A 22,993-nucleotide genomic window follows, 5' to 3' on the forward strand; every position below is an offset into this window, starting at 1 on the left:
TAAATGGACGAGAAATTAGTGATATAAGCCTGAAAACCCTTAGTATGAGACTGGGATACCAGCGGGTTCTTAAGGTCTGTTAGTCCTTTATTTTCTTGACCCTTAGTTGAGTAGTAGTATTGAATAGTATTTATACTGAGAACTAAGGGGCTGTGGAAAAAGTTACTTTGATCACATTTCAAAACAGATAGGAAAATGTCCATTAAGTAGAGAAATCTGTTGGTAGTTGCCATGTCAATACCTGATACTAAGTTTTAATTTTGGAACAGTGTTTTTCAACGATGTGTCTCGTTTTATAGCTGTCTCTGTGAGGCAGGAAAAGGGGCATCAGCAGAGGAAAGCTGTACCTAGGTGGGGTCAGATTTAATAAGGAACAGGAGATGATTAATCTGTATATTTGCAGCCGCTGTGATGAATTTAGTCCTGTCTTGGCGTTTCAGACTACAGATTTTTCTTATTGGAGTCGCATATCAAAGAGGAGTAGGTTCATCTGAGGAAATGCTTCTAGTGAATAAAATGCCTCCAGTTGCATTTCTTTGTCTCTATGAGACCACTTGTGTTCTGCAAATTGATGATATATTCACACATGAAATAGAATTCTTAATATTAGGTGCATGGTGTGCTATCAAGTCTGGGCCTCCGAACCTCTACCAAGGATGATGGGCGGGGGAGGATATTCTCTTAGAGGACAGTGACTATATGCAGTGCCAGTGTATGTACACGGAATATCTCAGAGTCTCAGTGTTTGGTTACTCCTGTTTCCAACTGGCACGTGTATTTGCACGGACGAGGGTAGGAGATGTATAGTAAACGCTAGAACACATTCACAAAAAAATTAAGTAGAGGTTATTTTTGCATGATAAAATATAACTGCAAAACAACTGTTTACCCCATTATTTTTCAGACGATTACATCTGTGTGATAGAATATTAAATTAGTCAGAAGTCGGTTTTACCACCCAACAAATGTTTATTTGCCTCTTCATTGTATTTTTAATAAGAAGCCAGCTATTCATTAACACCTCTCAGTTACAGTATTAAATTTTTTAAAAAGTTGTAATTGCCTTTTTGGTAAGTAAATATGAACATCTGGTAATGTACTGTTTCTGAAAAATCAGTGAAAATGTCCGTAGTATCTGACATTCTGTTGTTTTAGTAACCAAATCATTCATTGCCATCGGAGAGTAGCACAGCAGATGTTATGCTATTTAAAATTCATAGAACTGACTCAGGCTCAGTATGGACATTAGTTGGAGGAAAGGAGCAGCAGTAAGAAGTGAGATTGACATTGTGAATATGACTTCTCTTTCTAACAGTTGCAAAGTCAATTACTTTGCAGTTAAATGAAGTAAGAATTGCTTAGAAAACCAAACCTTTCCCCCATTCTGTACTTTATTTCTGTTTGTGCTGCACCTCCCAGTCATTCTGAACACTGTGACCCCTTTACCTTGCAATAAATAAATAAATAAATAAGGCAATTCATCTTCCTCAAACTAAAATTTCAGAACATGGTATTACACTGTGTTCCAGCTTCACTGAGTTTTTGAACAGAAACTTATTAAGCATGCCTTGTGTTTAAGGAAAAATAATTGATGTGTGAATGGACTCAATCACCTATTGAAGGGAAGGGTGTCAGGTTAATGTAGGGGGACATACCCTTAAATTGGGTAAAGATAAATGTATTAAATTAAGTGTAACTGACTTGTTGGTGCCATAGAAACATTTCCTTTGGAAGTCTGTAAATATGAAATGTTTTCTTAAGCTAAAATTGGTATTTTTCACTTATTTGTTTGGTGTAACTTTTGAGAATTCCATTTCTGTATAATACTAATCACGGAAGCACCATTTTTTAATTTAAAAAATATTTTTTGTTAATTTCTTTCATGTTTTCTTTAACGTTATTTCTTATCAAACTACTCTAAGCAGTGTGATTTTTTTTTTAAGCAGTGTGATTTTTTAAAAACATTTGAACAATAGGTTCAGTTTTTTTCTTTTTTTTTTTTTTTAAAGATTTTATTTATTTATTTGACAGAGATCACAAGTAGGCAAAGAGGCAGGTGTGGTGGGAGGGGGGAAGCAGGCTCCCCCCGGGCAGAGAGCCTGATGCAGGCCTCCATCCCAGGACCTGAGACCATGACCGGAGCCGAAGGCAGAGGCTTAACCCATTGAGCCACCCAGGCGCCCCTAGATTCAGTTTTTTAATAGTAAGAAGTACACTTTGTTAATTCTGCAATCCAGATTCACTTAAGCCTGAATTTGGTCATAAAACATACTACTTATTAAGAATATTTTCCTATTTTGGTGAACATTTCCAGTCTATTTCCTAAGACAATCATCTTTTTAGGTGTAGTATTGTTTATTAAGACATTGGTAATTTCAGGGTTCAGAGTTCTACACTTAATGATAGGCTTACGGAATGAAAGTTAATAGAGTGATTCTATTATATTCAGAATGAGATAGGGAATTATAGCTAGCTTTCCAATAGGTCTGCAGTAAGCAGTATTTAAATTTTTATATCACTAGTATTATTTTCTCTTTTTAAGCTATTGTGAATATCCAGTTGTCTGTGATGAAAATTAGGATTTGTGAACATTAAAATTGGACCCCTAAGTTTTCTCAAACATCAAATCAGTATGATAAACCATTATAAATTGTGAAATGATAATATATGATAATCCCAAGTAAATACTTACAAACTATAGAAAAATAACCACTGCATTTTAAAAAATTTTATTCCTTCCCTCCTTTGCATGTTATGATTTTTTCCTAAATTGTGTGTTGTGATGTATTAAAAATCTGCAGGAAAAAAATTGCTTAGAATGTTAGAGGGTAATAAGAATTTTTATTATTTCCTGAAGAATGAGGGGTTTGGTTTTGTTTTGTTGGTTTTTTTTTTTTTTTTTAGCTCTTGGCTATCTTATTAAAAATAACTTTTAATGGTCAGTAAAATATTTTAGGACTTCATGTTCATAGCTTTTTATAGTTATCTGGATACATTCCTTTTGCCACATAGACCATATGGCTAGTTCTACAATGATTTGTTTGTTTTTAATAAACCTTGCTGTTCAACAATCAATTGAGTCTTACATTTTAGAGACTTCTTCCAGTTGAGGTGGATAGAACTTAGATAATAGGAAAGGCAGATACAATGTCCTAACATTTTCACAGTATAGCTTATAAGTGAAGGAAATTATCCAAATAGGTTATCTTCATTGTGTAGCACCAGTACAAATAGTAATTTGAATCAGAGGAAGCAGTTATAAATCATTTCTTACTTTGCTCTAAAGATTATTGTCATTTCAGGCCACATTATTATATTCTCTGGGGAATTTCCATTGTAAGGTTGAATATCCTTTTTCTTTATTCACATCATCACTACAGCTAATCACATAGGACTTAAAATAAGTTTGATCTTTCTCCCTGAAAATAATGGTGAACCTTTTGTCTATATTATGGATATTAGACATAAATGCACTTGTTTCAATCATAGCAGAAATTACATTTGGAGAATACAATTACTTGATTTTGTAGTGGTGTGAAATACTTTTTAAAAGTTGTGCTCGTCTGTAACTGAAATGTTATAGAATTGTAACACTATAGGGATTATAGAGTTATATTTATTAGCTCTCCTCAAGAGATTGAAGCACAATAATTTTCATGTAACAGTTCTTATCCAAGTGCTGCTAATCTGTGTGCAAATAATGAAGCTATTTGGTTGCCTATCTAGCTATTCACAAATCACTGTAATCCTTGAAACTTTGTCTTGTTGCTCATTTGTACTAAATTTGGGGTATTGTGGGTTAATATTTTAGATCAAAATCTGTCAACTCAGCTCTGTGAGACAGCAAACCATTTGGATTCATTAGTTTTATATGTGTTATCAGTAGAATAAATTTTAAAGGGGCTATTTACTACCAATAACTAAGGGGAAAATTATTTTGTCAATATCATTTGACTTCAACATTTGTGGTATTGTGAAAGTCTTACTTGTTGTGTTTCTGAATTGCTTAAGCCATACATACTCTTAAGGATGTTTTCCTGTTGTGTTCTTTTTCAGCCTTTTTCTGCTTTGTCTGTTACAGTTAATACTTCATAGATTTTAGAAACTCAGAAGTTATTGAAACGTTTTATTTTCTTGAGTTCATCACTTTTGACTCTTGTATGATATGTGATTTGTCATAAAGGATAGCAAGCCTTTCACTAACTACTTCACTAAATGAATTTCAGAGTAAACACTGTGATTCCACAGGTGGATTCTGTAGGCCCTTCTTTCCAATGTTTTCTTCTGTTATGGTGCCTGCCACCTTAAGGGCACTTAAGTGGTAGAGGATGGAAAGTTAAATGTTGTTTTGATGTTTATTGAATAACAAGATTACAGAAAATTTGATTTTTGTTGTCCGTGTATTGAAAACATTTTTGCATTGATAAATGTTCTCTAGGAATGTGACTACATTCATCAGGTGTGAACTCTTGTAAATGAATTTTGTATCTTGAATCCACGTGTATATTAAGTGTATCATCAATATAAAAATAAACATTATTTGCTTAAGGTTTCTGGCACTTCTTCAGAATTGTTGACAACATACGTGCTAAACTGTTAGGGTTTGCTTCTTTCAGAACATACCTCAGACACTTAGGACTGTCTTGGGGTCGTAGCTTCTATGCTTATTCTTCTGGTTGGTAAGTTTCTTCTGAGTCCTGGTCTTGGTTTTTCCCTGCCTTGCTCGAAGTGGCCAAAAGTTCACACGCAGAGGGAGGATTGTTTGGCGGGGATGGAAGCTGCTGACCCTCTGGTCGTTTGGGGGTTTTCAAATGTGCGGTTTCAATGTGGAATGTCTTGACTTGTTTGGCATCGAGGAGTCCAGACACCGGACGCAGGCTAATTTGCAGTGTAACTTTGAACGGGGCAGTTACCTCTCGAGTTTGTTCAACTGTCAAAAGTTGGAGGACCATGAGTAGATAATGAGATGAATGTAGTGGGCTGCTATCAGCTTTTTATTTTGAAATGCAGTATATCGGAGTGTATGATATAAGAGTATGATTCCGGAAACTTTGCTTTCAATGGTACATTATGTGTGTCCTGTGTTGAGATATAAAACGTATAACCTGCAGTTGGTCATAGGCACAAGAGTTTAAAAAAACTAGTCACAAAGCGCGAAGACCTAGTTGTACTTTCCAAAGCCACAGGCTTCTGTGTGAGGAGGGAGGCACGGACTCGCAGTGATCACCTGCTATGCCGTGGCCAGGCGGTTGGGCAGGGCGCAGTGGGACTGGGATGCGGGGAGCGGAACGGAAACTCCCTCTCAGTTCCGCGCAGCAGTGGCCTTAGGATTCAAAGCCCCACAACACGCGCTGGCCCCGCGGCACCAACTGGGTGCTTTTCCCTTCGGCCACAAGGCTCCTCCCACTTCCCCGCTCCGCACCGCCCCCTTAAAAAGAAAAAAAAAAGAACAATAAAGGCTTATGGCCACCCTGTCATCATCCACGGGTCGGGCCGCTGGGTGACGTGGCGGGCCGGCCTTAGGGAGCACCCAGGCTCGCGCCCGCGCCCTCCAGCGGTTCCGGCCCAACCGCAGCCGGGATGATGTCGCCGTCGGCCGCTGAGACCGCGCGCGGGCGCATGCGCGTGGCAGGCCCGCCCCGCGCGCAGCCACTTCCGGCGCGCTGGTGGAGGTGCGGTTCCGGGTCGCTGCTCTGCTCGCCGGCCGGTCGTGGGGGCTGGTGACGCGGGCCGGTGTTCACGAGAGGTCCCGGAGGCGGGGCTCTGCCCGCTGCCCAGAGAGCGGCAGGTGCGCGGGCGGGGGCCGGAGATGCCAGGAGGCCCCTCTTTCTCCCGGTGGCCTCGGTCTGCCCCAGAGCGGCCCGGACGGGGTTGCCCAAGACCCAAGGCGGGGGGGCGGTACCGGGATGCTGAAAGGGCGGGGGTGGGGGCAGAGGGGCTGCCCGGCCGGGGAGTCTGGAGCCTAGGGTGTCAGGATCCCCCCCGCCACCAGCGATCTTGGACAAGTCATTCCTCCTTTCTGGGTCTCAGTTTCCTTGCTGTCAGATGGGAGAGACGTTGAGTCCCTCTCTCTTCCTTGACCAAACGCGGGCAGTTCTAGAAGGAGCCTGAGTTGAGTGGGATCCAGACTGGCGTGGCAGGTACCTGCCTATCCCTGGGCGTTAGGCTGTTGTTTTTTACCCAGTTTAGCCATTCTTTTTCTCGGCGACGTTCTTAGTGCGAGTCAAGGCTCTGTGACTAGACTGCCCGGATCTCGCCAGGTAAACAAACAATGTGTGACTGTCAGAATGAACTGAGAAATAAATACTGGCCCTAGGAAACCGGAATCTCATTCAAGTTGTTTTTGCTCGAGTCTCCCAAGGTGAAGTAAATTTAGGCACCAATGAGAGATTCTGTTCTTTGTGCCTGTTAGTGAAGCTCCAGGTAGATCACAAACGCAAAGGAGAAGGTGTCCCCCTGAGGACTGTGGCAGTGATAGATTCTTTCCTCTGTCTTCTGGTTAATTCTCCCTTTATCCTCTTCCATTTCCCCCAAACATTTTGGCCTTACACTTGAAAGGAAATACCCAGTGCATTTTATCTTTGTTTTCATGCAGGACAGAATGCTTTGAGCTCCAAGCTGTTTTAAATCTGGTAGATAAGCCAGGTGAGTAGGTGGTTTACAGACATTGGAGAATTGTACAGATTTACATGGATAATCTGAAGTGGTAAGAAGTCTTTCGTAGATCTCAGAGCAGAACCTAGGTGTCCTCCACAGAACATGGAAAGTTAAGGTTGGAACCAGAATATTGGTGTTTCATACAACACTGGGAGAAAAAGAAGGTTGAATCTCATGTTGATTATCATGTAAAACATTCTGAAGATGAAACTGAGTTCAGGTCATTTTAATCACTCTTAAAGAGAACCATACAGAATTTCTAGGAAATGTTTAAGGGTATCTGATGCTTATAGAGGATAGATGTCTGGCTTGCCTGTTTTTTCTAGGTTGTCAGCTTTTTCTAGTCAAGAGCTGATGGCAAACCATCCTCGAACATTGGAATGTTATACCTTTATCCCCATATTGAGTACATATTTTGTCTTCATCTTAAAAAAAAAAAAAAGTAAACTGTAGTTAATATTGGGGGGAGGATTTCCAACTATTATGTGACATTAACATGTACCCTGGGCAGTTTTACTATATGTGTTATATGCCACAGCCAACGTGGCATAATAAAGAAAGAGTAAGGACTTGTGAGTCAGAGTCCTGGGTTCAAATACCAGCCCTGCCACTTAAGCACACACTCTTTGGCAGATTACCTCATCTCCTCAAGCCTGGATTTCCTTATCTGTTTATGCACGTGAAACACCTGAGTGCTTTTTAAATGTTTAGCAGTGTGTCCTGTTAAATGTCCACATAAAATTATGAAACTTAATTTTGAAACCTGAAGCTTAAAAAGCAACTCAGTTCTGAAATCTCTCCTGTGTTTAACTTAGCTCTCTTTCGTCTGATTTATAGATACTGTTCTGTAAGCCCTTGGCCCACACTGAAGTGGGAATGCAGTTTTCTTGGATGTCTGGAACTTTCTAGGCACCAGTCTCTGAAGTCCTGCTTGCTGGCCAAAGGACTAGAATACTGGGGTGGTTCACGAGCTGGTCACCCGTGCAGGATAACCACACAGCAAAAATGTTTGCAAAACTGAAGAAGAAAATTGCAGAAGAGACCGCTGTGGCTCAGAGGCCAGGGGGCGCTACTAGGATACCACGGTCAGTGAGCAAGGAATCGGTTGCCTCTATGGGAGCTGACTCGGGAGATGACTTTGTAAGTATTTTTTCTAATTTTTAATATTTGGTACACTCTTGATATGTTTTTAAAATAGTATTTCAAAGAGACTTTCCCATAAGTATTTTCGTTTAAAATTGAAAGATTAGATGGGGTTTATATCTGATTCTTCCTACTGTAAGGTGCATTTCTGTTTTTTCCTGTTATTTCAGAGTCCCTTTTCATATTCTCTACATTGTCCTGTTACACTCTTTTTATACTTTATGCATTTTCTTTTATATTTCGTTTCTCCAAAAAGCCTTGGCTTATTATCTCTGCAGACAAATATACTTTAAGTCATTGTTGCCTAACATGGTCTGTGAGTTATGGTGTGGAATTAGAGTACTCTGTTTTACTAGGAAAGTTGATGAGAAGAAGACACCCCTGCAGTATGTCCCTTATTTGTAAAGGACCTTTGTGTTTGGAAAGATTTAAGAACAATGAAGATGCTGTTGTGTTAGGTAGATCTCATGCCTTAGGATTAAAAGTGTGTCTTTGGCATATGACAGTTATCTCAAAGTCAGTTATCTTTTTTAAAAAAATTACAATATTTGGTGTATGTAAAAGAATGTTTGTAATGTAACTGTTAAGTATAAAGCATAAAAATAAAATGAATGCTTGTTAATGGGTCACCTATCCAAAGAACTAAAACATTGTGGATACTGTTGAAGGCACTTGTATGCTCCTTCCCAGTTCACTTTCTTCCTCCCTGCCCTCCAGATAACCCCATCCTAAATTTTGTGTTTATCATTCTCTTGATTTTTAAAATAGCCTCCCAGATATGTATATATTTATAAACAATTTGTTGTTTAGTGTTGCTTATTTGTGAACTTTATAAAAATGGTATTCCATAGTATTCTTGAACTTTTTTTTTTTTAATTCACCATGTTTTTAGAATGCATCTGTGTTCCATGAAGCTGTGATTCATTTACTTTTACTGCTGTGTAAGATTCCAGCATTTGACAAGGCCACAATTTATCTCTGTCTTTTCCTGATGATAGACAATTGAGTTGTTTCCAGGGTCAGATGAGTCTTCTTCCTCCTTTCTTCTGCTACCTGTCCTGGGTCAAATTACATGGCAGAAGCTCTTAGGTTATTGGGATGGAACAATAAGATTACGTGATATCATTGGCTGCTATATTTAACGGGAAATGTAATGCACATTTGATCCCCAGGCTGAAGGATATAGTTTCAATGCTGAGTTCTGTGGCAGAAATACCTACTTTGCCTTCATGATGACATGCTAAATGAAGTCTGTCATCTTGAAAGTATTCCAGATATAGAAACTGGCCTGAATTCAAAGTATTTTCCATTGAGGCTGCTGAAGTAATCTACTTGAACTTACCGTCTCTACATTCTGATCTTCACGCCCTATCTCCAAACCTGTATATCCCACTGCATATATTTCTCCAACCAAATGCTCTTCCTCTAGTGTCTCAAATTCTAAAATGAACAACACTGAATTATTTAACTCCATCTTCAAATGGGTATCTCCATTCTCCCAAGTCACCAGCAAGAAATTTCAGAAGCATTTTAGATTCTTCCCTCCATTTTTTTGGTGTCCAGTCAACAAGTATTTTGGTTTTCCATCTTCTAAATGTCTCAGACTTGCTCTCTTTACTCCATTGCCAGGAGTTCATTTACTTCCATTTTATTTCAAGCTGTCTTTTGTTTTTGGACAACTGTTGTAGTCTCTCTGGGCTCCTTGCCTCTAATAACTCCCAAAGCAGATGTATTCATGTCTCTTTAATGCCTGAAACTCCTCAGTGGTTTCCCTATCACCTTCAAGATGAAGTTCAAATTCATACATAGTACAGTGGTAAACTCTCATGGCCTTGGCACAGCTTCCCTGTCCAACCTCATCTCACTCTACTTTGCTAGACCCTGTGCTCCATCCACGCTGAACCTATTGCATTTCTGTGTTATATTCCTTCATGCCCACAGCTTTTTGCACTTGTCTCCTGTCTCTGAAATCTCTCATCTCTTCCTTTTGCTCCTGAGTTCTTCTAACAGACTTTGAGCTTCCTTCAAGACCCCACTTATATGTTACTTTCAGGAAGCCCCCTTGACCTGACCTGCCCTTGTCATCCCCTCTACTCCTTACCCCTCCTGGCCAAGTTTGGTCCCTTATCTCCTCCTGACCTCTGTAACAGCACCTGTTTACACTGCGTTGTTGGTGGTTTGCTTGTCTGTCTCACTAAACTGGGAGGCTTATGAGAGGCAGTAGAGAGTAGTAGTTGGGAACTCAGGTCAGGTTAAGGAGTCAGACCTAGATTCGATTCCTAGCTTCATTGTTACTGTATGACTTGGGGCAAGTTCCTTTCCTATGCCTGAGTTCCCACATCTGTAAAATAGGAACTATACTTGTCTTATTAAAGCATGGGTCTCAGGTCCCCAATGTTCATCCTGAGGTTCGATTATTTAAGAGGACTCAGCATGGTTTTACTTACTGCTGTCACTTATTACAGTGAAAGAATACAAAGCATAATCAGCAAGAGGAAAAGATGCATGAGGCAAAGCCTGGAGAAAACCAGGTGCAAGCTTCTAAAAGTCCTCTCCCCCTGGAGTTACATAGGACATGCTTAATTCCCCCAGAAAAAATTGTGACAGCACATGTAAAATGTTGTCTTCCAGGGAAGCTCCTTGGAGACTCAGTGCCCAGGGATTTTATTGGGGCTCTTCACATAGGCACCGTCTGCCAAGCATTTACCAAAATTCCAGACCCCTGGAAGGAAAACAGGTGTTCAGCATAAACCATATTTTTGTACACAAACAGATTAGATACCGTGAACCTTTCTTATCAGTAATAGTGGGAACCCTTTAAAGTCTAAGTTCCCATAGTTAAGCCCCGGGGCTGGCCTTACAGACAGACCTTGCTAAGAATCGTGATTGCAGGCCTGCAATGTTACCTCTTCTGCCTAATAAATAAAACATTTTGCATAGTGCCTGGCTCTTTAACAGGCATTTCATAATAGTAGCTGCTTCTCCTGCTGTTTTAGGTTGGGGACTCTGTTTCACCACTGTTCCCAGTGCTTAGCACAGCTGAGAAGCAGAGGTCTTACTAACAGTAATAATCATAACTTCTAATATAGATAAGTATTGAAACTATGTGCTATTCTGTGTTTTAGTGAGTTGACAAGTGTTGATTTATTTAATCCTCATCACAGCTGTGTGAGATTGATCATGTTTGTTGTCATAGTTTACTTATGATGAAATCAGTGCACAGAGAAGGTGACTAATGGGCCCAAGTTCTTATTTTCTAAGTGGTGAGGATGGAACTTTAACCCAGGTCCTCCACCTCCAGAGACTGCCTCTTATGTATAAACTAAACCAAGTCTAAATAAATATTGGACAGGACAAGTGTCTAGATACATAAGTGAATATTTAAAGTGAATTTTGGGGGGACCTGGATGACTCAGTCATTAAGCATCTGCCTTTGGCTGGGGACATTATCCCCGGGTCCTGGGATCAAGGATCAAGCCCCACGTTGGGCTGTCTGCTCAGTGGGAAGCCTGCCTGTCTCTCTCCCACTCCCCCTGCTTGTGTTCCCCCTCTTGCTGTGTCTCTGACAAGTAAATAAAATCTTTAAAAAAATAAAAAATAAAGTGAATTTTCAACCACCTTTAAAGATACTTTGGGTATTAGATGGGGAAACATGACTAAAGACTAGATATTGGATAAAAATTTTTTAGGTGTGATAATGGTATTGTGGTTATAAAGGAAAATGACCTTATATTTGGGAAGTGTTTATCAAAGTATTTAAGGCAAAATGTTATATCTGTTATTTATAGTACTTCAGTAAAATAATAAAGCAAATAGGGGAAAACATCAGCAATTATTAAAGTAGATGGAGAACGTTAATTAAACCATTCTCCCTACTCTTCTGTATTTTTAAAAATTTTATAATCCAAAAAAAAGATAAATAAGTTACTTGTTAGCAATAGTAAGCAGTGCCCAAAGTAATAGTAGTATCCAGACATTTTAAAATAGATTGTTGTGGGGACATCTGGGTGGCTCAGTTAAGCATCTGCCTTCAGCTCAGATGATGATCTCAAGGTCTTGGGATTGAGCCCAAGGCCAAGCCCAAGGCTTCCTGCTCAGCAGGGAGTCCGCTTCTCCCTCTCCCTCTGCCACTCCCTCTGCTCGTGCTCACTCACTCACTCACTCACTACCTCTCTCAAAGAAAATCTTTAAAAATTTTTTTAAAAATAAAGTAGATTGTTGAGGAAAATTGATGTTTAATTAACATGTTGATTATTGAATCCATGTTTTTTTTTTGAGAGATCTCATTTTTTTAAGGAAAACTTAAGATGAATCCGTATTATCTAGTAAAGTCTTTGATGCATTTAGACGGAAACTTTATCAATGTCAGTGATCAGTTCTTCACCAGCCTTTGACCCCTCGTTAAAGAACCTTCTTACCTTTTCTGCCAGGACTTTACCTTTGGAAAAATAAAATGATTTTCTTTTTTCTTTTTTTAAGATTTTATTTATTTACTTGTTAGAGCACAAGCAAGGGAGCGGCAGGCAGAGGTAGAGGAAGGAGGAGGCTCCCCGCCAAGCAAGGAGCCCGATGTGGGACTCGATCCCCAGGCCCTGGGATGACAACCTGAGCTGAAGGCAGCAGCTTAACGGACTGAGCCACTGAGGCTGATTTTCTTATTACTGAAAATATATTCTTTGTATCATGTACTTGGTGTGATATGACCATAATGGATTTGTTTGCCATTATTTATTCTAATACTGTGTGTATACACACACACACACAGTCCGTTTAGCATCTCCTACCTTTTCCACGTTGTAGAAGGGGATAGTGTTGCTCCTATTTCACAGGTAGAGAAGCTAGGACCTAGGTATGTTAAGAAGCTCTTCAGTGATCACATTTAAAGTATACTGAAAGCTGAAACAAGAGTTGTTGCTTTCCCGTCCAGTATTGGAGTCGTCTCACATTGCTGAAAACCCATGTATGAATGTGGCCTCTTGTCTGTATTTCCACAGGCTTCCGATGGAAGCAGCTCCAGAGAAGATCTTTCATCCCAGCTCTTGAGAAGGAATGAACAGATCCGGAAACTTGAAGCCAGACTTTCTGGTATGTCTAAGACTTCATAAAAAGCAAGCAAAGAACACTCTCCTTGGCTGACCCTCTGTCTATGTCAAATAATGATATAGTGTCACCTTATGGTGATAGTGCTATATATTGACGTATTTCTAAGTCAAAATGGAGCAATTTGTGCCCTTTTGGTTCCCTCCTTTTGTTAGTGTACTGAAGACTGTAAACTCAAAAAGAATAAGTTGGGTTTTTCTGCTCCTGAGGTTTCTAGCCATGGATATAAAATGTATTAAAAGTATACGTAGATTACATTTGACGATCTTCCACCTGTTAGCATAGCTGTCAGGGTAGGGGATAGTACTTACAGGGAATGGCCAACAGATGGATTCTTCAGCACCAGAGTGGCTACGTTGCCACTTGCTACAGCTGCATATCACTTGTGTAAGTGTCCTGGGTCTTTAGACCACTTTCCAGTGATACTCAACACCTGTATAGAAGCTGTAACTCTCATTATGTCTTTTGTGTGCAGTTTACAATTCACACAACTTCCATTATATCCTTGCCTGAGCAGGGCATGTTCGTGATAGAGTTGTGAGTTTCTTATTTTGGTTTCTGCCAGCGGATACATTTTGAAAGTTTCATCCTGTGAAGTGGTCAATGGCTTCTGTGTTTCTTTTTGTCCCTTGGCCTTATGCACATTTTACTGGAGTGAAAGCAGTAGACTACAAAACTCTCCAAATTGTATACAAATACTTGTGTTTGTGAGGTTATCAAAGGTCCGTAGTCTAGCTCCCAGATCCCGGTTGGTGCGCTATCTCCTTTTATCCTCACTGTAGCCTTACTAGGCTTAGTGAGGCTAAGGTCACCGAAGCAGTAAGTGGTGGAGCTCTGATCCAAACCCACATTTGCTTGCTAGAGTCCGTACTCTTAACTATAGTCTTCTTTAAATTCAGTTGTTACAATCCAATTATACCTACTTGTAACTAACATCAGGAACAGAGGTGAAATAACTTTACTTTTGTTTAATGTTGGGGAGAAAGCTACATGCCTTCCCTGACATAGAAACAGAAGAATTATTTGGGCTTGACTAAAATTAGGGAAGGGATAGGGCAGAGAAAGGACACTTAGAAAGCCCAGTTGTGTCCTAGGTATCTTCCTCCAGGTTTCATATGAAAAACAGCAGCAGCAGGTACCTCTTCCTGAACCTCTTACTGAAGCGTGTCCGCTGCTTCTGGCATAGAAAAACACCTAATTTGTTATCTACTTAGGACACAGAAAGCAGTTTTACTAAGTGCGTTTGAGGCCATTGTAATTAATACCATCATTTGCTAAGTAATGAAACTAATATTTGGGATCAATAATTTGCTTATGGTCTCTCAGCTACAGACTGACAGCTGGGATTTGGCCCAAGCCTGCCTACTTTTCCACTGCACCATACTATCTTTGGCCACCCAGATAATTAATTCTGACTTTCACCTTTAATTTGGCATAGGAAGCTCAGTTCCCATATAGAAAGGAAGCTGACTTTTCTAGAAAATAAAGTACTTTGAAGGTAAAGACCATCCTGTGGTAAGGTGTTTGCTATTGTCCCAACCACTGTTAACACAGCTGTATGAACTGTGAGCTGTTCAGTGAGTTCCTTTTGCCCTGTCCTGTCGCTAATACTGGAAGGGGAAGTGAAAACGGAGGTTTGAAATTAACGAGCAGGGCGTTTCTGATGATCAGACCAGGCCCACTTCTTGCTCTCTATCCAGGCTAAACAGACCTGCCTGTTTGTATTCACCATTTACACCGTGGATGGTTTGTACTATACCTGTTTGCTTGTGTTGTTCATTGTTAATGGGAGGCTGTCTGCCTAGCTTTCCTTAACAGCAATGGTTTTCGGGTTGAGAAAATCATCATCACTTTCACTCATTTTTTTGTTTAATTAACTTCCTTTCCTGATGTTTGTCCATTCCTGGTATGTGCGTCACCCTCCTCACCCAAGACTATGCTGAACAGGTCCGAAACTTGCAGAAGATAAAAGAGAAGCTTGAAATTGCATTAGAAAAACACCAGGATTGTACGTATTTTTTTTCCTGCTTTTTTTCAATCTTTTCAGGGTTTAGTTTTTGATTTTTTTTAATGAAACCGTAGTGTATTGGCTAAGTTTGTCCTTCATCATAGTTCAAATCTTTTTAAGTGTACTTCTTAATCAGAGTGGTAAAACATGTGTCTGATATTTATAAGCATACAATTCCTGTTGATGTTGTGTTACGGGCATGCTTCTTAGGAGAAGGTCATTATGTGTACTAGCTTGTCTTCATCCGGTTTTCCGGTTTATTGGCTGCCCTTCGATGTTAGTAAAATCATGTGCCTGGCCCTTAAGCCTAGATTAGGAGCCTTGTTCTAGCCGTAGCTTCATGCTGCTGTATTCAGAATGGGGGGAAATTTTTGGCTGTCATCACTTCTCCAGCAATAGAACATACATTTTATTTGGTCTGTCCTAATTCATATATTCTCCTTTGGATTCAATCCAAGAAAGATGCTAAAGAAGTTTTCTGTTGACATATACTTAAAAAATTTTAAAGGAAAACGAAGTGAAAGAAAGGTTTTTTGTTTTGCATAGTTTTGAATTTTATTTTTAATTCTGATAAAGTATGCTAGTAACCATCACTTAGCAACAGCGTTAGCCTCTTCTAGCAACCTACCTACTATCATTGTACTGTTGAAAAAGTTACCTTTTGGCATCTTCCTAAATGTATATACTTGCTTATTACCAAAATAGAACAAGAGAAAGCAAAAAAACAACTATGCTCTAATGCTAAGCCCAAAAGATTCTGGGATAATGTTGAGACGGATCAGGTTTTTCCCAGTCTCATTATCCACTTACTTGGCCTTGATCTTTTTTGTTAGGTTACAGTTGTAAAATAATCACATGGGCTGTTTGTCATGCCGTTTCTGAAATATTGCCATATCTCAAATAGAGCCTCTTTGTTAACAGCTTCCATGCGGAAATTTCAAGAGCAGAATGAGACATTCCAAGCCAACAGAGCCAAAATGGCAGAAGGACTGGCTTTGGCATTAGCCAGAAAGGACCAGGTATTTTATATGTGACGCCCAAGACTGGTGGAAAGATTTCACTTAGTGACGTGATTTCAAAAATCATGACGTAAACCTGGTAGAAAATATCTGCAGCCTAGGAGAAAAGGAATGCTCTGTAATTTACATTTGTAATCGTGAGATGCATCCAGAATAGAGAATATCATTCTGTCATTCTGTGTAACTTTGTAACAGGGAGAAGGGAAATGATGTGTTCTATCTGGTGGCATATCCCAAAAGAAGGGAAATGGTCTCTGTCCTCTAAAAACCTGTGTTAAGGCCTAGACCCCTGAACCCCAAACATTTGCCTCTTAGAGTAGAGAATGCTCTCAAGCCCAGCTTCTATGATGTACATAGTTCTTACGGTCTGTTTCCTAGTGTCTTTAACCCCAGTGAGTTAGACAAAAGAACTCCTGTAATCTCACTAGAACCATCCATTGATAGATGCTGAATGAATAACAGTAAGAAAGGAAAATAGTACTATTACCACCTATTACAGTAATTATGAAGTAAATATTTCTTTCGATGGCATTTTAAATTTAAGAAAAACATCAAGATATTATACTGGTAATCTTGATTTATTAAGACAGGATCAATTTATTATGTTTCACTTAAGAATATATATAATTCATCTATAGTTGGTGAGTTGGTTGGTTTTAAAGTGAGTATTTTAAAGGGAGTATTAGGACATTTGCTAGCCAGAAAAAGACATTATTCACCAATACCTATTAGATAACTATGGTGTAAATGTACATAAATGATGATATCATCTAAAATTGGTGAATTTTGATTGTAGGCACTTGGAATATGGCTTTTTGTACCGATGGTTATTTTTCCTCCTGTGATTTGTGAATAAGGGGCATCATATACCAGATGGCATAAAGCATATTGGTAAAATCAAGATAAGAAGGAAAATAATTATCAGGGGCTGGCGAGGGTGGTCCCTTTTACCTTCATTAAATTAGTTTCTAAATATCAATTATAGTTACCAACTCAGCTGCCCCAGCTACCCACTCCCAAGAGATAATAATAGTATTCATGGAAAAACACTCAGGAATAAAGTGAAAAGCTGCATCAGAACACCACACTACAACTTTGTTGGGTGCTCTGCTTCGTAAAAATCTGCAGGTTTATATGTGTGTTCTAGAAGTTTCTATAAAATTCATTTTCTTCTCCTTTTAGGACTCTTGGTTCTCTTAATACTAAGCCAACTTTATGGGGTTTTTTATTTGCTGTTTTGATTGGTTGCTTGCTTGCTTTGCAGGGGAGTTAGGTTGTTTTGTTTTCTGAAAACCTTATGTTACTGATACTCTTCCCTGGAAACTATACCTTTTTGTTGTTTTATTTTAGGAATGGTCAGAAAAAATGGATCAGCTTGAAAAGGTTAGTTCATCTTTTATTTTTATCTCAGTATGAATGTTGGCCTCTCCTCAGGGCTTGGAAAATGGCTTTTCCGGTACCCAGTGTACAGATCACTCTACCACCTCTTAGACTTGGGGTGCTGGTTGAGTTGACACTGACTTGAAAAGCTCATGGCTGCCCTTGCTTGAGGGGCATGCTGGATGTCTTTGGTTTGCCCCTCCCACTGTCCTCTCCTCCCTTATCTTACCTTTCTCCGTGTCCCTAGAGGCTGACGGAAACTGCGGCAGCCAGACTCCATTGCCCTCTGGTTTCCAACTGGGTTCTGCCAGTGGGGAACTCCAAAGGAATTGTGGGTGGCCGGGATTTATTCCTCCAGCCTTCTCCATGTGGGATCCCTTCAGGTTATTTGTATCCCATGGCCAAAGGTCACAGCTTTAGTTGGATATTCCTGGGTCTCTTGTAACCTCTACATTCCCTTTGTCCCTTCCTGCCCAACTGTTACGAGCACATTAGCTTTGTGCTTTCTTACTCACCCACAGCTTTCAAAAGTCCCTTTATTAAACTCTTCTCAAAATACCCAATTTGAGACTGCCATCTGTTTCCTGCTGGGGCCCTAATTGGCACTGTGGTAATGTTAGGAATACTTTTTGAGGAGGCAGTGGGGAAGGAGGGCATTTTTCAAGGCTCAGCATTGAGCAGATAAGAGCATTTCTTGGCTAAACACGGACGAGGAAAATTGATTACTCTAGCACCATAGCTTGTGTAACACTGTGTAGGTGTTAATGTAATGTATTCCTGGCTCCCAGACATGAACAGGAAGATGAAATTTCAGGCCTATAGTTAGAAAAACATTTTAATTTAAAAGTCCACTCCCTCAGCCCAAATTATATGCTGCTACCTAATTCATTTTTTGTTTTCATCAAATACTCCTAAATTACCCTTTGGGGTAAAAAATTATTTCTTAGATTGATGAATTCAGTTGCAAAATAAAAAATTTACTGTTCGGCCACCTGGGTTCCTCAGTCAGTTAAGTGTCTGCCTCCGGCTCAGGTCAGTATCTCAGGGTCCTGTGATTGAGTCCCACACTGGGCCCCCCAGGGAGCCTGCTTCTCCCTCTGCCTCTCATGAATAAATAAATAAAATCTTTTTTTAAAATGAATTAAAAAACCTCATTTCTATATATATATACACACACCACATACACACACACACACACGTGTATTTATACTGTTCATTTTATTAAGCAGATGAGTTTTATTGTTGTTGTATTCTTGGAATAAAACTCCAAGTTAAATCAGTTCTCTTTGTGTGTTCTAGAAATCTAGTTACCAGTTTATCAAAGAATACTTGAACGTATTTTTGTAAGGAAAGAATTACAGAAAAAAATCTATCTCCCAAAGAAACTTGTGCTTAAAAAAAAATCTGAACATGGTGTTAATGATGGTCTTCTTAAATATGGAGGTATTGGTTAGGTTAAAGTTTTCTTTTCTTAAAAGAAACTTGTAAGATTATAGTAGTTGAAATTCTCATTGAACTGTTTTTTGTCTTTTAAAATTGTTAAGGAAACATGCAGGACTGAACTAAGTAAAACCACCGACAGCGCACTAAGGCGATCCCCACCCCCTCTTCCCTGCCCAAAAAGGGACTGGGAAATATTTTAGACCCAGAAGAGCAGTGAGACATCTATGTAGGTCTTTGAAGCCACTGTCATTTTTGGAACTGTTATTTTTAGACTGTTTAGATTTCTTTTCAATCAGGAATTAGAAACTGTAGCAGCAGGGTTTGTCCTGAAAAGAGTCTATCTTGGGAAGCTGTCATTTAGTAAATTGTAACCTGCTGACACCAGTCATGTCTAATTTCTGTTGACTTCCTAACTGAAATTGCAGACTGACATTGCTTAAACGCATCTCATTTTTTCCGGGTGCGCAGTCTTACTGCGCTTACTCACGTTGCTCATCCAGTTCAGTATGCTACTGAGAACAGACCGGGAAAATGAGGATCTGCGATTTCTAATCAAACTTAAGAACTTTTAAGTGTCAAACAGTTGTTGCTCTTACTCCCCTTATTCACAGCTGGATCATTTAAAACACATTTATTTTTAACTTGAAGAGAGTTAGGTAATGCTGTATTGGTCATCTCACCATAAAGCTTCCTGTCATCTACTGTTGTCTGCTGACAAGAGAGTTTTTGAAAGATTTTTCTTTTTTTTTTTTAAAGACTTTATTTATTTGACAGACAGAGATGACAAGTAGGCAGAGAGGCAGGCAGAGAGAGAGGAAGGGAAGCAGGCTCCCTGCTGAGCAGAGAGCTCGATCCCAGGACCCTGGAATTGTGACCTGAGCTGAAGGCAGAGGCTTTAACCCACTGAGCCACCCGGGCGCCCGAAAGATTTTTCTTTATTAAGTAATCTGCTGGGGGCACCTGGCCGGCTCAGTCAGTGGAGCTAGCAGTCTGTGATCTCAGGGTCGTGAGTTTGAGCCCCATGTTGCGGGGAGATTACTTAAAAATAAAATCTTTAAAAGAAATAACAATTCTGCTGAATAAAAATAAAAACTTTCTGTAGATTTTATTAAAAAGCATTCTGCATACATAATAAGGATTTATGGTGTCTTCGTTGCCTGAGATGATGTCTTCTTCCTCCAAATAGGAGAAAAGGTTTCTGACAGCTCAGTTACAGGAAATGAAGAACCAGAGTTTGAATCTTTTCCAAAGGAGGGATGAAATGGATGAATTAGAGGGGTTCCAGCAACAGGAACTAAGTAAAGTAAAGCACATGGTACGCATTTTTATTTTCATAGCTACGTGCTGTATAGATGATGAATTGCTCTGATTTTACTAGTTATCACTCTCTACTTGCTGATGAACATACCCTAGTAGTCTTTGATATTAATCAAATGTGTTTATTTTTCAATTTAGCAAAGTGGGGAAGTTCTGTTTGAAATGTGCTTCCTTTTCTTTTTCTTTCTTACTACTGGGCCCCTTATAAGCCCACAAAATTGTTAGGAAAGTTTGACTTGTTGGTCCATGTTTTTAAAAATAAGTCTCAGTATTTCTTAGTAGTGGCCCAGTGAAACTTTGTATCTTTTTATCAGCTTTTAAAAAAAGAAGAAAGTCTGGGGAAAATGGAGCAAGAGTTGGAAGCTAGAACCAGAGAACTTAGTCACACCCGGGAGGAGTTGATGACCTCCAGTCAAATGTCATCAGACTTGAGCCAGAAGCTAGAAGAATTGCAGAGACACTGCTCAGCGCTGGAAGAGCAGAGGTTCTTGCTTGGTCTGTGGGGCCCGTGGGAAGCGGTGTTAGCTCTGGCTACAGCTTGCCTGCCTCTCCCCACTGCTCTTCGCAACACTTTCTGATCTCAGTTCTGGCAAAGGCTTCTAGACTGTCCTTACCTGCCCAGGGCTTGAGACCCTTCTTCCCCTCACCTGCTTAAGTTCAGCTTCCAAGCCTGCCAAGTGATCCAGATATGTTTTTGTTTCTAAGCTATTGAGTAACCAAAAGGAGACAGCAATTTTTTGCTTAAACCTGGGTGGGATTTTTTCTCTGGGCTTCTACTTCAGAAAGAGCCACGGGGTCTTCTCCATTGATAATCTTCCAATGACTAGCATTTGCAGCCCTGACATATAAAGAACCATCTGTATTTTTCCTGTAGAAGAATGTCTCTTAGATGAGATTTCCAAATGTATTTATTGTCTGCTTTCTTTCAATGAAGAGATCATGTGACAGCTTCAAACACAGGTGTGGAAAATAAAATCTCAGCCCTGGAGCAAAAGGAACAAGAGCTCCAAGCATTCATTCAGCAGCTTTCCACGGATTTGCAGAAGGTGAGTGGAGTACTAGGAGTGGATCCAGGTTGCCAGGATTCATGAATGGGGTAGAAACTAAATCCGTCAGAAATTTCTGTCTCAGGGTGGCTGCTGAAACTTCTCTTTCTCCTGCAGCCTAAGTGACCCTAGTTCCCAGTCTAGCCAGGCTGCCTTCTCATGGGTGGCCACACAGCTGAACAGAAGAGGTCAGTGTTGTCCTGGTAGGAAGTCTCAAAGCGCGCCATTTGATCTGCTCACATTTGTCTTTAAGTACTACATGGTGTGGGCCCTGAGCATAAGAAAATGTAGCATTCGCGGTTGATGTGGCCTAATCCAGTTTGTTCCAAATGATAATCCTTGGGGTGCCCGAGTGGCTCAGTCATTAAGCGTCTGCCTTCAGCTCAGGTCATGATCCCAAGGTCCTGACATCAAGCCCCGAGATGGGCTCCCTGCTTGGCGGGACGCCTTCTCCCTCTTCCTCTCCCCATCCGTATGTTCCCTCTCTCCCTGTGTCTCTGTCTGGCAAGTAAATAAATAAAATCTTCAAAAAAAAAAAAAGGTAATCCTTATAATTCATTTGTTCATTTGGCCAACATACATTTACTTCCTTCCTATTACAGGTCTGTGCTGTCTTGAGACTATGAAGAATAAAAAATATTGTTATTGACTGTAGACTAGTGTTCCTCAGTGGTATGTTTCTTCCTGTCATTTTGAATAGAACAGTTGTACCGTATGATTGTCCCGCGCATTGCAGGACACTCAGCTTTCCTGGCCTCTGTGTTCTTAGTGCCGGTAGCACCTTCAGGCATTGGCAGTCACGCCCTTCCATCATATGAAAAAACACCCCCTGGGGGGTGGTATGACCAACCCTACCCTCATCCCTTGAGAACTGCTAGTCCCAAGTGCAGCAGAGACTTAGAGCATCATTAGAGTAGAGGAAGATTTGTGTGAGGAGAAGTCTGTACACCCCTTGCAAACCATGATGTGTGCCGTGAAGGAAAACTACAGGGTGATGTGGGATCCTTTAACAGCATCAGATCAGATTGAGCCTTGGAGTCGGACAATACTTCCCTTGAGGAAGTAACATTTGAGCTGGGGAGGGGCAGTGGGAGAGAATTTGAAGAAAGAACAGTGAGCAGTTTGAACCATAAGCCCAGAAACCTTGAGGCAGTAGGAAGAGCCCATTCAGGGAACTGGAGGAGAGGACACACTGAGTGAGAGAAGAATGGATTGGTTGGGGAGGCAACCACTGAATGGGTTTCCAGGCATGAGATGGTGGCTTTGACAGGAGTGGCGATGAAGATAATGGGGGAGTAGACAGACGGATGAAGTCGTGAGGAGACTGACCCACTGGCTAATGTAATGGATGTAGGAGAAGAACAAGAGAAAAGGAAGTTTCGGTGATGATTGATCAAATGAGCAGCTGATGGTGTCAGTCACTGGGCTACAAGTGCCAGAGGAAAGACAGTTTTTTCACGAAGATCGTGAGTTTTGAGTCAGTTTTTTTGTCCTTACGGTTATTGAATAGATGGAACATTTATTTCAGGTAGCAAGTGTAACAAGGCAGTGAGCTCCTATGTAGCTAACGCACAGGTTAAAAAGAATAATATGCTTCCCTCTGAGCTTGCCCATGTGCCATTCACTGTTCCATCCCATTGCTTTTTCTTTTGTAAACAATCTAGAAACTGTTCTGTTCCCTTTTTAGTTTTTGCTTTATAATTTTACTATTATTTTATCCCTAAACTGTATGTATCTTCTATTGTCTCTCATGCTTGTTAAAAATTACATAAATTATGCTGTAGGTATTCTTAAAACTTGATTTTGGTGCCCAACATTGTATTCCTAAAAATCGTGCATATGGGTCATGCAGCTGTGATTTGTTCTTTCCTCAACCATGT

The 22,993-nt window shown here is 40.2% G+C and overlaps 1 protein-coding gene across 3 annotated transcripts in view; it reads left to right on the forward strand.

The window, feature by feature from the left end:
* Window positions 1-5,634: 5,634 nt before the first annotated feature.
* GOLGA1 (golgin A1) overlaps window positions 5,635-22,993 on the forward strand; it is a 47,157-nt gene continuing 29,798 nt past the window's right edge. For 2 of the 3 annotated variants that reach the window (XM_032306445.1, XM_032306447.1), the window contains exons 1-10: window positions 5,635-5,788; window positions 6,596-6,645; window positions 7,495-7,797; window positions 12,795-12,885; window positions 14,834-14,908; window positions 15,830-15,927; window positions 17,278-17,310; window positions 19,937-20,065; window positions 20,382-20,551; window positions 21,002-21,113. In XM_032306445.1, the coding sequence (XP_032162336.1) occupies window positions 7,663-7,797; window positions 12,795-12,885; window positions 14,834-14,908; window positions 15,830-15,927; window positions 17,278-17,310; window positions 19,937-20,065; window positions 20,382-20,551; window positions 21,002-21,113 (843 nt within the window). In that variant the 5' untranslated portion in view covers window positions 5,635-5,788; window positions 6,596-6,645; window positions 7,495-7,662. The other variant, XM_032306446.1, reaches the window with a different exon arrangement.

Source organism: Mustela erminea, chromosome 12, assembly GCF_009829155.1.
Source record: "Mustela erminea isolate mMusErm1 chromosome 12, mMusErm1.Pri, whole genome shotgun sequence".
Classification (NCBI taxonomy): Eukaryota; Metazoa; Chordata; class Mammalia; order Carnivora; family Mustelidae; genus Mustela; species Mustela erminea.